This window comes from Paramisgurnus dabryanus, chromosome 8, assembly GCF_030506205.2.
Source record: "Paramisgurnus dabryanus chromosome 8, PD_genome_1.1, whole genome shotgun sequence".
Lineage (NCBI taxonomy): Eukaryota > Metazoa > Chordata > Actinopteri > Cypriniformes > Cobitidae > Paramisgurnus > Paramisgurnus dabryanus.
The window spans coordinates 7400183-7415304 of NC_133344.1; the positions used below are offsets into that span (position 1 = coordinate 7400183).

Below are 15122 nucleotides of genomic sequence, written 5' to 3' on the forward strand. Positions count from 1 at the left end.
TTTTTAAAGAGGATTTTAAAAATATTTCCTGTAGAATTATTTACTTTTTTAGATTATCATTATCAAAAATGATCATTACCGCAACATGATACTACATTAAATATATGCATTTACAAACTCATGTTTCGGTAATGAGAACTAAAAAGTTGTCTAGGTACTATTTCTACACCTAGAATTTTTTTTTTAAATGTTAGTTCCTTGAGGACTTAAATAATGATTGAAAATTGTTGCGGAGGATGAGAAAATTGGTCTTGGACACATTTATATTCCTTTTTATTGTCTCTACATTCACCAATGATCACCAAACACCACATGTTTCTTTTCTGTAAATGTTTATAGTATAACATGCACTGAAGCTTTTTATTTTTTTTAGATTTTTTAAGTATAAATATTTCAATGTCAAAGAACCAAAATCCATTCATGGACACGTTGCGGTAATGAAAATGTTCCCCTTAAATGTCGAAAAAATCTACAAAATTGTTTTGTATGATGTCATTTAAAAAGATGTGCAAAATAGTACATGAAGAGATGTTTGTAACTGTATGCTTCTTTTTTGATACTCTTACTTTGCATTTACTTTTTTATCAAAATGTTTCATGACACCTCATAAGTCTAATTTCGCGAGAATCACCCACAAGCATATTTGTGTTATTGTTGTTAAGAAGCCGTTAAAAACAGTTGTACGTAGCACTTCCTTCCTCCGCCATTGTTTTGCTGCAATGACTTCTGGGGTGTAAAGTGATTTCAGCGCACAAGTCTGCACTCAATGCATCCTCGATATCAAGAACACATCTGGGTACTTTCTTGCGTCCTCTGTACTTGCGTTCTTCAAGATTGGAATTGAACTTCGATGATTAATGATGGCAAAGCGAGAACACAAGGACGCAAGATCGAATATTGAGAAACAACCATAATGTCACTGGCTGAGGGGTGGAGCTAAAGCAATCACTCATGATGACACAGAATAAGAGGCGGGGCTACAGCCATATCTCAACCATAACATTTCATCTCAGCAGTATATTCGAAAACACTGAAAGTTAACATCATGACACATCTAGGAATGACATCTTTATCTCTGAATAAAGTTAAGGAAACGTCCACCAATCAGTGAAATCTGATGCATGCAAAAAATATGTATAAGATAGTCAACGATATGGGTTTTTTTTATGGCGGTGCAGATATTACGAAAGCTGTATGGCCGATATAACACAAATGTTATCCCAGTAAATAAGAGACAAACAGAAAATTGGTGAAACTAAATAAAAAATTTGTTATGCATAACATTTATAAATATACATTTTTTAAGTATTTAAAACATATTTATAAGACATAATTAAATGTTGATCTGACACCTGACCTCACTGTAAAAAAAAAAATCAAAATACCGGCTGATATATCGGCATCTGCAATATATTGTCTTATCACCAGCATAAGATTTGATATATAGTGTATTTATTAATAATAAAGTTCTCACATTTTAACTGTTTTCAGGTTTGACTCAAACTTCCCTGTGCGGTCTCTGCTAAATGACTCTCATTCCATAAATCTGCTCTCGTGGAAATGCAAACAATAGGAAGGGGTCAAAGGTGGCGGGCGGTTTGTTATGATGATGTTTTCCCATCAGAGGTTATGAACAGGGAAACCTCACGTCTGGAGAGGAACAGAATTGTGGAAATGACAGGAATACCAGAGATTCAGGGAAGCACGCAATGACGGATACCAGTCGGACAAACAACCTCATATAAACCTCCAGCAGCCGCAGGGTTTAACTGTATATATATATATAGTCTTGTTCAAAATAATAGCAGTACAATGTGACTAACCAGAATAATCAAGGTTTTTAGTATATTTTTTATTGCTACGTGGAAAACAAGTTACCAGTAGGTTCAGTAGATTCTCAGAAAACAAACGAGACCCAGCATTCATGATATGCACGCTCTTAAGGCTGTGCAATTGGGCAATTAGTTGAAAGGGGTGTGTTCAAAAAAATAGCAGTGTCTACCTTTGACTGTACAAACTCAAAACTATTTTGTACAAACATTTTTTTTTCTGGGATTTAGCAATCCTGTGAATCACTAAACTCATTTTTAGTTGTATGACCACAGTTTTTTAAAACTGCTTGACATCTGTGTGGCATGGAGTCAACCAACTTGTGGCACCTCTCAGCTGTTATTCCACTCCATGATTCTTTAACAACATTCCACAATTCATTCACATTTCTTGGTTTTGCTTCAGAAACAGCATTTTTGATATCACCCCACAAGTTCTCAATTGGATTAAGGTCTGGAGATTGGGCTGGCCACTCCATAACATTAATTTTCTTGGTTTGGAACCAAGACTTTGCCCGTTTACTAGTGTGTTTTGGGTCATTGTCTTGTTGAAACAACCATTTCAAGGGCATGTCCTCTTCAGCATAGGGCAACATGACCTCTTCAAGTATTTTAACATATGCAAACTGATCCATGATCCCTGGTATGCGATAAATAGGCCCAACATCATAGTAGGAGAAACATGTCCATATCATGCTCCATGCTTCACTGTGTACTGTGGCTTGAATTCAGAGTTTGGGGGTCGTCTCACAAACTGCCTGTGGCCCTTGGACCCAAAAAGAACAATTTTACTCTCATCAGTCCACAAAATGTTCCTCCATTTCTCTTTAGGCCAGTTGATGTGTTCTTTGGCAAATTGTAACCTCTTCTGCACATGCCTTTTTTTTAACAGAGGGACTTTGCGGGGGATTCTTGAAAATAGATTAGCTTCACACAGACGTCTTCTAACTGTCACAGTACTTACAGGTAACTCCAGACTGTCTTTGATCATCCTGGAGGTGATCATTGGCTGAGCCTTTGCCATTCTGGTTATTCTTCTATCCATTTTGATGGTTGTCTTCCGTTTTCTTCCACGTCTCTCTGGTTTTGCTCTCCATTTTAAGGCATTGGAGGTCATTTTAGCTGAACAGCCTATCATTTTTTGCACCTCTTTATAGGTTTTCCCCTCTCCAATCAACTTTTCAATCAAAGTACGCTGTTCTTCTGAACAATGTCTTGAACGACCCATTTTCCTCAGCTTTCAAATGCATGTTCAACAAGTGTTGGCTTCATCCTTAAATAGGGGCCACCTGATTCACACCTGTTTCTTCACAAAATTGATGACCTCAGTGATTGAATGCCACACTGCTATTTTTTTGAACACACCCCTTTCAACTAATTCAACTAATTGCCCAATTGCACAGCCTTAAGAGCATGCATATCATGAATGCTGGGTCTCATTTGTTTTCTGAGAATCTACTGAACCTACTGGTAACTAGTTAGCCACGTAGCAATAAAAAAATATACTAAAAACCTTGATTATTCTGGTTAGTCACATTGTACTGCTATTATTTTGAACAAGACTGTATCTTCTATATTAAGGTCACTTTTGTAATGTCACAATTAATCAGTGTTTTACGTGTTTGATAGATTTTCTATTGTAATCTTAATCATGTTATCTGTAATTGTTAATTTATTATTTCTGCTATACTATTTCAACAGCATTTGGGTATTAATTTAGGTATAAAATACAAGACCAAATTTTAAATGCTGGCCGTAGGATGTGTAAAGCCCGGTGGTGTTGTATTTTTAATAAAATAAATCTATTAATATTTACATTGTAGTTGGGGTGCTTTTTAATTTTTGGATGGATGCGCCTAAATTTTTTGCTGGTGCTCCAAACTCTTTAAAGTTGGGAGCACCAGTGCTACCAAATAAAAAAGTTAATTTTCAGCACTGATATATCAAATGAAAGAAAAGACCATCTGCTTTAAAATAAATAAATAAAAAGAAGATTTTGTTTCTTTGTTTGTTTATTTATTTATCACCTCTCAAATATGGATAGGTTTGTTCAAAAATACAAAATATTAGATTAGATTTCACAAAATCTAATAATCAGATTCAGAGTAATGATAAAAACGTACATGGAGTTTTTACTGTTTTTGGATCAGTGGATACCTTAGTGTTATATGAGTTGGGTAAGAGCCCCACCTGGATAATAGCGGAAATATGGATTGCCGTAAAAACTTTTGTAGATAAGTGTTTTTTATTCTTAATTGACGAGATAACGCAAAAGCGGGGAAAGAGTTAAGCAGTACAAATTTACGTCTATAAATAATCATTTCAAGCATAATGTACGTTTTTGTGTTTTAATTGACCAAGACACGCGGAAGTATAAACCTGGCGTCCTCCATTCTTTTTGACAACAAAGCACCTCAACAAGTTCATAATCACGACTTCAGAAGTGGGAATTATCAAACATCTGATAACTTAAAGCATAACTTACAAATCCAGCCTAATGGGGGACAAAAACTTTTATGCAATAAAATCGTAACAAATAATCTGAAATCCAACCAAAACTCTTAGACATGCATCACATTATGCGAGTTAAAGTAAAAATTATAATCCCCCTGAACGCAAGTGTCATTATCACAAAAACACACAATACAAAAACATGAAAGCCTAACTCTCTTAATTATAAATAATAACTCTGAACAAAACAAAACCATAGTTTGCAAGTCCCTAAAGATAAACTAAATAAGAAATATTGCAGGAAGATGTGATGAAGCTTTGAAAATCTGTGTTTGCGTCATTAACAAATCAACACGAAAAGACATACTGGGTGTCGCTTGAGTTTAACACCTTTTGTTTGAACAGAAATAATAATGAAACACGCCGCTTATTCTCATTTCGAGCTACATTTTATTATCCATCGTGTATCCTTTATCTTCTCTCTCTGACAGTGATGAACCGTGTACAGAATAAATCCAAAACAAATCTCTCTCTCATGTAAATGAGTTCATCCAGGGTAAAAGGGCATTTCAGGTGAGAAAACCGCCACCTGTACATCTACAGCACCAATCAGAGACGGCCACATCACACCCACATAACAGCCAATCAGAGCACACCATCTTAAATGTACACTATAATCCAACATCACGGTTAGTGATTTAAACCCCTGACCACTAAAATTCAGTACAAAGATCAACCTACTGCAGTTGTGCCGTGCACATGAATAACAAAAACTGATGTTGAACATTGACACTCACCAGCAGTGAATAGCAGATTTTAAATCCAGGTTTGGCTACAAAGTAATCGTCTGATTTGAAGGTGATTTTGATGAGGTTTGTTTTAGATGTGATCCGTGACGGAGCTCTCTGACCACACCAGCGACCCCAAATGATGGTGCTGGTCTCAGATATATCCTCCACTTCCACAAAATCATACCTGTAAAACAAACACACGCGTCATTTTATATCATGGACAGGTGAGATAGACATATTTAAACATTTTACTAATCAACAAAAGATCAAACAATCACATCACATCATACCCGCACAAAAGAGACAGATATCACTGAATCAAATGACCTCTCTCGTTACTTTTTTCTCTCCTTACTTTAATTTCACCAATCATCTTTTCTCTCCTCCTGTTTTATTTTCAGTTGTAAGGTCTCATGGGTCTGTATAAAGTATCAGATTCACAATAAAACCCCAATGAACTCAAGGACATAACTGAAACCTGAGAGATGCACACACAGACACTGTAGTCAGACACTTGAATTGGCTCACTGCTCATTAAATATTTATGAAATACTGTAAGACTGCAGCTTTTTATTTTTGATCTAGAGATGCAGAACTTCAGAACGCTGACTGTCATCATGACACCTGCCAGAAAATCATTCATCCAAGCAGGACAATTAAACAATCATAACATTCAATCAAGCCCACATGAAACTTATCAGATCTTAATCTTTATTTAATCATCCATCCATGCAATCATCCATGTATCCATCTGTCCGTGCTTTCATCCATGCATCCATTCATGTATCCATCTATCCATGCATTCATCCATGTATCTTCCCATCTATGCATTAATCCATCCATGTACTCATCTATCCACCCATCTATTAATCCATGCATTCATCCACACATCCATCTGTCCATGCATTCATCTATGTATCCATCTATGCATCCTTCTATTTATGCATTCATCCATGTATCTATCTATTTATGAATCCTTCTATCCATGCATCCATTTATCCATGCATTGATCATTGTTTCCATCTCTTCATGCATTCATCCATGTATCCATTTACCCATGCATTTACCCAGGCATCCATATATCCATGCATTCTTCCACTCATCCATTTATTCATGCATTCATCCATGTTTTCATCATCTATTTACGCATAGATCCCTGCATCCATTTATCCATGCATTTATCCATGTTTCCATCATCTATTTATCCATCTATCCATGCATCCATCCATCTATCCATGCATCCATCCATCTATCCATGCATCCATCCATCTATCCATGCATCCATCCATCTATCCATGCATCCATCCATCTATCCATGCATCCATCCATCTATCCATGCATCCATCCATCTATCCATGCATCCATCCATCTATCCATGCATCCATCCATCTATCCATGCATCCATCCATCCATCCATCTATCCATGCATCCATCCATCTATCCATGCATGCATGCATCTATCCATGCATGCATGCATGCATGCATCCATCCATCTATCCATGCATCCATCTATCTATCTATCCATCCATCCATCCATCCATCCATGCATCCATGCATCCATGCATCCATCCATCCATGCATCCATCCATCCATCCATCCATCCATCCATCCATGCATCCATGCATCCATCCACCCATGCATCCATCCATGCATAGATCCATGTTTCCATTTATTCATGCATTCATCCATGCATCCATCTATCCATCCATCCATCCATCTATCCATGCATCCATCCATCTATCCATGCATCCATCCATCTATCCATGCATCCATCCATCTATCCATGCATCCATCCATGCATCCATCCATGCATCCATCCATCTATCCATGCATCCATGCATCCATCCATGCATCCATCCATCTATCCATGCATCCATCCATCTATCCATGCATCCATCCATCTATCCATGCATCCATCCATCTATCCATGCATCCATCCATCTATCCATGCATCCATCCATCTATCCATGCATCCATCCATCTATCCATGCATCCATCTATCTATCTATCCATGCATCCTTCTATCCATCCATCCATGCATCCATCCATCCATGCATCCATCCATCCATGCATCCACGCATCCATCCATGCATAGATCCATGTTTCCATTTATTCATGCATTCATCCATGCATCCATCTATCCATGCATCCATCTATCTATCCATGCATCCATCCATCTATCCATGCATCCATCCATCTATCCATGCATCCATCCATCTATCCATGCATCCATCTATCTATCCATGCATCCATCCATCCATCCATCCATCCATGCATCCATGCATCCATCTATCCATCTATCCATCTATCCATGTATCCATGTATCCATGCATCCATCCATCTATCCATCCATGCATCCATGCATCCATCTATCCATGTATCCATGCATCCATCCATCTATCCATGCATCCATCCATCTATCCATCCATCTATCCATGCATCCATCTATCTATCCATGCATCCATCCATCCATCCATCCATGCATCCATCCATCCATCCATCCATCCATGCATCCATGCATCCATCCATGCATCCATGCATAGATCCATGTTTCCATTTATTCATGCATTCATCCATCTATCCATGCATCCAGCCATCCATCCATGCATCCATCCATGCATAGATCCATGTTTCCATTTATTCATGCATTCACCCATGTATCCATCTATCCATGCATTCATTCATGTATCCATCTGTCCATGCATTCATCCATGTATCCATCTATCCACGCATCCATCAATCCATGCATTGACCATGTTTCCATCATCTATTTATGCATTGATCCCTGCATCCATTTACCCATGCATTCATCCATGTATCAATCTATCCATGTATTCATCCACAAATCCATCTATCCATGTATTTACCCAGGCATCCATCTATCTGTGCATTCATTCACATATCCATCATCTATCCATACATTGATCCATTGTTCTATCTATCCATGTATTCATCCACAAATTGATCTATCCATGCGTTTACCCAGGCATCCATCTATCCATGCGTTTACCCAGGCATCCATCTATCCATGCATTCATTCACGTATCCATCAGTCCATGCATTGATCCATGTTTTTATCTATACATGCATTCATCCCTGCATTCATTTATCCATGCATTCATCCACATATCCATTTATCCATTCATCCATCCATGCATTCATTCACATATCCATCTATCCATTCATCCATGCATCCATCCATCCATGCATTCATTCACATATCCATCTATCCATTCATCCATCCATCCATCCATGCATTCATCCATGTATCAATCTATCCATGTATTCATCCACAAATCCATCTATCCATGTATTTACCCAGGCATCCATCTATCTGTGCATTCATTCACATATCCATCATCTATCCATACATTGATCCATGTTTCTATCTATCCATGTATTCATCCACAAATTGATCTATCCATGCGTTTACCCAGGCATCCATCTATCCATGCATTCATTCACGTATCCATCAATCCATGCATTGATCCATGTTTTTATCTATACATGCATTCATCCCTGCATTCATTTATCCATGCATTCATCCACATATCCATGTATCCAGTCATCCATCCATGCATTCATTCACATATCCATCTATCCATTCATCCATGCATCCATCCATCCATGCATTCATTCACATATCCATCCATCCATCCATCCATCCATCCATCCATGCATTCATCCATGTATCAATCTATCCATGTATCCATCCATCCATGCATTCATTCACATATCCATCCATCCATCCATCCATCCATCCATCCATGCATTCATTCACATATCCATCTATCCATGTATCCATCCATAAATCCATCTATCCATGCATTCACACACACATCCATCCATCAATGCATCCATCCGTCCATATGTACATTTATTTAAAGCCTTGCCCTCACCTGCAGACTCCATTTTCCGCCTCTTCTAATCCAAACTGAGCATCAAACTCCAGTAGAATGCGGGTGTGGGGGGGTGAGAGCAGTTTCCATGACAACAATAGGTTGCGGGGGTAAGAGTTAGGGAACCGTGGGCTCTGTACGTAACCTCCACCCTTGACCATGATGACCTCTTCCTTCCGGTATAAGTCTGTGAGGTGATTGCTGTCTGTTACTGGTCACAACTTGGATAGGTTAGTGCGTTTATTCTCGGAGACAAGCAAGCCAACAGTTATAAACACATACAGCACACAAATCAGATCCGTTTCAGTTCACTTCACATCAGAACATAGCATTGATTCAGTTCAGGTAAATAAACTGATAATCTAATTTACTTCCAGAATTTCTCTCTTAAGATGAATAAACTATTTACGTCCATTACATTTAGAGTGATCTTTTACTATGGGAAAGAAATTCAGTTCACTGCTTTTTTAAAATTTGATGTTAATATCTGAAGTTCACTGAAATGGATCACAGAAACACAAAACTAAAATGTAAGCACGAGACAGGTAAAGTAGAAAAGCCACAGGTCTACACAAACAAACATGCATGCTTTAATTCAACAAAATGTTACGCAACACCAGAACAAAGAAAGAGGCAATGCGACAGCTTACGAGCCTTTAAATGAAACGTTTAAGAAAATAGTTAAGAATTGACCGTATACTAAGTGGTCTGATCTGATTGGTCTGATCTGATTGGCCCTGCTAAAGATGATGTCAAAGGTTGCATCTATAATGATGTGTTTATTTGCAAAAGCTTATAGTGACCACTACAGTGTGTTTTTGTACATCACACTAATACACACCGGTTACTGATCTGTGCACGCAGCAAACACTTGTAATTACGGCTGTACGGCAGGAGCAGCGCCATCATCCATCACCATGACAACCTGCTGACCAATGAGCTTTAAAATGAACTTAACACACACACCTCTCGTTTCACTTCTATACGCGTGATACTCACAAGACAGTCTAGCAGTTTGTGCTATATCGGCTTCACGTCCCCAACCTCACACAAAACACACACCTTAATGTCTTTAACACCAATTTGCTTATACACACATTCCTTAAACCGTCTTTCAGTTCTGAAAGGCGTCTTAAGTTTATGCGTCATGCTAAAGTTGTGATAAAGCTGTCAGCTGTTATTGTGAAGTGCAAAACAGCCCTGACAGCTCTTATTAGAGCTGAGAAAACATCCTATTGAAGTGCAAGCTTATAAGTGATTTAAGTTTATACTTATGCATTTGGCCGATGCTTTCATCCAAAGCGACTTACTAAGGTATACATTTCTTCAAACACAATGTAAAGCTTTACCACGGAGCTATACAGGAGCACATGATATAACCCCCGTTTTCAGTACTACGCAAGAAAATGGATGGGTACACTGCAAAAGTTTCACGTGAGCACACAAAACTAAACATACGAAAAAAAAACTGAACATGAAGGTTTCGCGTGAGCACATGAAACTAAACTTTAGATTTTTTACTCCAATGTCACCTTAGGGGCTCGTTAATTTTCTTAGGTCATTTTGCTCATCAAGAAAATGCATTTGGATTTAAGAATTTTTAGACATTTGTACTAAAACAGATATTTGTAAGAATCCCAATTAAGAAATTTTCAAGAAAAAAAAAATGTATTAGTATTTTCGTCTTGTTTCCAGTAAAAATATAAAAAAATTCTTAAATTAGATGCTTTTTCTTGATGAGCAAGAGCCAAGAAAATAAGTCTAGTTTTTAGACCAAAAATATCAAATTTAAGTGATTTTGTGCATAAAACAAGCAAAAATATATAATATATAATAAATTCAAGAAAAATTCAAGAAAAATTCAAGAAAAATTCAAGAAAAATTAGCTTACCCAATTGGCAGATTTTTTGGCTTGTTTAATTAAAAAAAAAAAAATCACTTAAATTTGTTATTTTTTGTCTATAAACTAGACGCATTTTCTTGGGTCATTTTGCTCATCAAGAAAATGCATTTGGATTTAAGAATTTTTAGACATTTGTACTAAAACAGATATTTGTAAGAATCCCAATTAAGAAATTTTCAAGAAAAAAAAAATGTATTAGTATTTTCGTCTTGTTTCCAGTAAAAATATAAAAAAATTCTTAAATTAAGATGCTTTTTCTTGATGAGCAAGAGCCAAGAAAATAAGTCTAGTTTTTAGACCAAAAATATCAAATTTAAGTGATTTTGTGCATAAAACAAGCAAAAATATATAATATATAATAAATTCAAGAAAAATTCAAGAAAAATTCAAGAAAAATTAGCTTACCCAATTGGCAGATTTTTTGGCTTGTTTAATTAAAAAAAAATCACTTAAATTTGTTATTTTTTGTCTATAAACTAGACGCATTTTCTTGGGTCATTTTGCTCATCAAGAAAATGCATTTGGATTTAAGAATTTTTAGACATTTGTACTAAAACAGATATTTGTAAGAATCCCAATTAAGAAATTTTCAAGAAAAAAAAAATGTATTAGTATTTTCGTCTTGTTTCCAGTAAAAATATAAAAAAATTCTTAAATTAAGATGCTTTTTCTTGATGAGCAAGAGCCAAGAAAATAAGTCTAGTTTTTAGACCAAAAATATCAAATTTAAGTGATTTTGTGCATAAAACAAGCAAAAATATATAATATATAATAAATTCAAGAAAAATTCAAGAAAAATTCAAGAAAAATTAGCTTACCCAATTGGCAGATTTTTTGGCTTGTTTAATTAAAAAAAAATCACTTAAATTTGTTATTTTTTGTCTATAAACTAGACGCATTTTCTTGGGTCATTTTGCTCATCAAGAAAATGCATTTGGATTTAAGAATTTTTAGACATTTGTACTAAAACAGATATTTGTAAGAATCCCAATTAAGAAATTTTCAAGAAAAAAAAATGTATTAGTATTTTCGTCTTGTTTCCAGTAAAAATATAAAAAAAATTCTTAAATTAAGATGCTTTTTCTTGATGAGCAAGAGCCAAGAAAATAAGTCTAGTTTTTAGACCAAAAATATCAAATTTAAGTGATTTTGTGCATAAAACAAGCAAAAATATATAATATATAATAAATTCAAGAAAAATTCAAGAAAAATTAGCTTACCCAATTGGCAGATTTTTTGGCTTGTTTAATTAAAAAAAAATCACTTAAATTTGTTATTTTTTGTCTATAAACTAGACGCATTTTCTTGGGTCGTTTTGCTCATCAAGAAAAAGCATCTTAATTTAATTTTTTTTAGATATTTTTACTGAAAACAAGAAAAAAATACTAAGAATTGTTTTTCTTAAAAATAATTTTTATTCAGTGTATGTTGTATCATTGTTTGTATGGCGCACTTGCATCTGCATCGGTTATACACATAGGTCACAGACATTGCATTGCATTATACGCATAAGAATGCGCATCCAAATGTGCGAGTTTGTGTATCTGGGCGGACATTCGTGCTAATGCGCATGGCGGTTGTAGCTTTGTGCGTGGCTCGCCATCCTTGGGAAGCTTTTCTTTATCTTGGTTCACTGGCAAGTGCGTTAAAGTAAGATGATACAGATATACTGCCACCCGGTGTACCGGAGGTGAATTTTGCAAACATCAAATACGGAGGGTGGGATTTTTTATAATAAGGACTAAAAATATGGGAAATTATTTTTTCGTGATGATGGCAGGATAGAATGGTAAAATACGAGAGAATCCCGGGAAAAATGGGAGAGTTGACGAGTATAATTGGTTCACTTGTTTAAACAATGTTGAAAGTGCAGATGAAGCTCGAATTTATTGTGCTTTGCTTTTTATGGATGCGCAAGTGACGCGTTAAAAGCACGGATGAAACTCGAATTGATGCGTTCATTGTGCTTTGCTTTCACGGATGCAAAAGCGATGCGGATGAAGCTCACGTTGACGTGTTTATTATGCTTTATTATTTATTATGTTTTCACTGGCCACGTGAGGTGCAGCATTCACTTACAACACAAAAAGGGGGGGGGGGGGGGTTGCACACCGGACGCGCAGCTCAGCACTGTGCATTGGTGCACCGAGTCGCATCAAGAACAACTTGGAGGTATCGTACACCGGAAGTGCAGACTAAATAGCACAAGCTTAGTCAGATAGCATCTACTTCAAAATGTAAAATATACGTTAGCAGCCAATGTTAATCGTAAATGATTTGTGACAAATAAACTTACAGTGTTATATTTTGGCAGCCCTTTTAGGTTTAGTCTTAGTCTTATAGACGAAAATGCTTTTTAGTTTTTTTTAGAAAACGCAAAAAGGTTTTAGTCAAGTTTTAGTCGATGAAAACGCAAAAAGGTTTTAGTCAAGTTTAAGTCAATTTTAGTAAAAAGTAGTCTTTAACAAATTAATTTAGGTTAAAAAGTGTGGTGTATTTAATACTATTAAAATGTGCATTAAGGTTGTCCCTGGGGGCTTGCCGTTGTTTTAGTCGTTGTGACTTCTGCGCATGTCATAACAAAAAAGTTGAGCCTGATATACCCTCATGTTGAGCTTGTGTGTTGCGCTGAGACCTCGCTTACAAAGTTGAGAAACACGTGTCTTGCGTTGTTATTTCACAAAAAGTATGGAAATGGGCTTAGGTTTGACACGTAGATACATGTAAAACCTTAAGCTTACCATGAAATGTGTCACAAGCCGAATGTCGAGTAAAATTGAATGTATATGATATGTTAACAGCGTGACTTGTTAGTTACCTTTAAAAAATATTAACGTGATGAGCCTTCAGGTGCCGCTTGAGGTTGGTGGTATTCTTCCAACCTAGTTAGTTGCCACATTTACAGTCGTCTCCCAATATGCATTCTGTTTTTCTGTCTGATGGATTATACTGAAAGTATGTCCATAAATCATCTTGTCGTTTCCGTTTATTGGCGTCACCGCCACGGTCCTTCGAACTCCCCACAGCCGCAGGTAGCGCATGGCGGCAGCCGGGTGGTGGGCGTGAGTGAGACTGTGTTGACCCAAAACAAGGATAGGAAGAGGCAGCATTGCTGACTTATAATCATTTTCGCTCCGTCTCGTCTCATCAACCAAAACTCGAAAGCGTCTCGTCACGTTTTCGTCACCTTAGAGACATTTTTAGCTAGTCATCGTCACGTTAGCGTCATAAAAAATAGGTGTGTTAACGAAATCATTTCTTTATCGTCATCGATGACAAAAACAACACTGGTTACTTATTGTTAAACTATGTGAGTGGCGCGACAGGGATTTAAGCAACTTCCTGAGTCGTAGCTGGGTGCTGCGGACAGGCACCACATGTCGGCGCCGGTGTGCATATACTCATAGAAAACAATGTGTTTGATTTTTTTAGAACGGCGTGCCACTGAGCTGAGCTGCATGTACAGTGTGCGACCCCCTACAGTCTGCTTCAAAGGTTGGTAGTATAAATATGTTTTTATTTTCCTTTCATTTTCCTTAAAACAAAGCAATTTAACAAAGTTGGGAAATAAAGTAAAGCGAAGTACTTGTATTTGCAGTACTTATAATGTCTTAAAATGTGGGCAACTCACTTAATTTTCCCAATGTGAGAGAGAGAGAGAGAGACTGTGTTTATACTGCAAGATCATTATACAGTATAAGATAAGGAGACTTTTAAGAGGGTCATAATAAATGATACAGTAATCCCAGGATAAAACACTCACTGTGTGTGTGTGTTCGTTGCCAAATACACAGCTAATACACACAATAATAATTGTTACAGCATAACTTTACCCCAAAACTTAATCCTCTTACAACTGCTCCTGTTCTTACTTTCCAGTGTTTTCTAAAACATCATGCAAGTTTTCCATATGAGGTCTGTTGGCTGCTGTCCACTCTGCAGAACCTGAATCCCATCTGACCATCAGAACATTCAAGAACCAACATACATTTAAAACAGGGGTGCCCAACCCCGCTCCTGGAGGGCTACCGTCCTGCAGACTTCAGTTCCAACCCAGCTCCAACACACCTGTCTGTAATTATCAAGCAACCCTGAACACCTTGATTAGCTGCTTCAGCTGTGTTTGATTGGGGTTGGAGCTAAAATCTGCAGGACGGTAGCCCTCCAGGAACAGGGTTGGGCACCCCTGATTTAAGACTAAAGTGAGACTAAAAACAGAGGCGTCATGGGGTTTGAAACTGAGGCGGCA

The 15122-nt window shown here is 37.0% G+C and overlaps 1 protein-coding gene across 3 annotated transcripts in view; it reads right to left on the reverse strand.

Moving 5' to 3' along the window:
* The window catches only part of pdgfd (platelet derived growth factor d), a 37376-nt gene that overhangs the window by 9709 nt on the left and 12545 nt on the right, over positions 1-15122 (reverse strand). The window contains exons 2-3 of one of the 3 annotated variants that reach the window (XM_065280403.2): positions 8971-9175; positions 5078-5255 (exon numbers count right to left, since the gene is read on the reverse strand). In XM_065280403.2, the coding sequence (XP_065136475.1) occupies positions 5078-5255; positions 8971-9175 (383 nt within the window). Of the gene's footprint in view, positions 1-5077; positions 5256-8970; positions 9182-15122 lie in introns of all 3 variants that reach the window. The other 2 variants (XM_065280404.2, XM_065280402.2) reach the window with 2 other exon arrangements.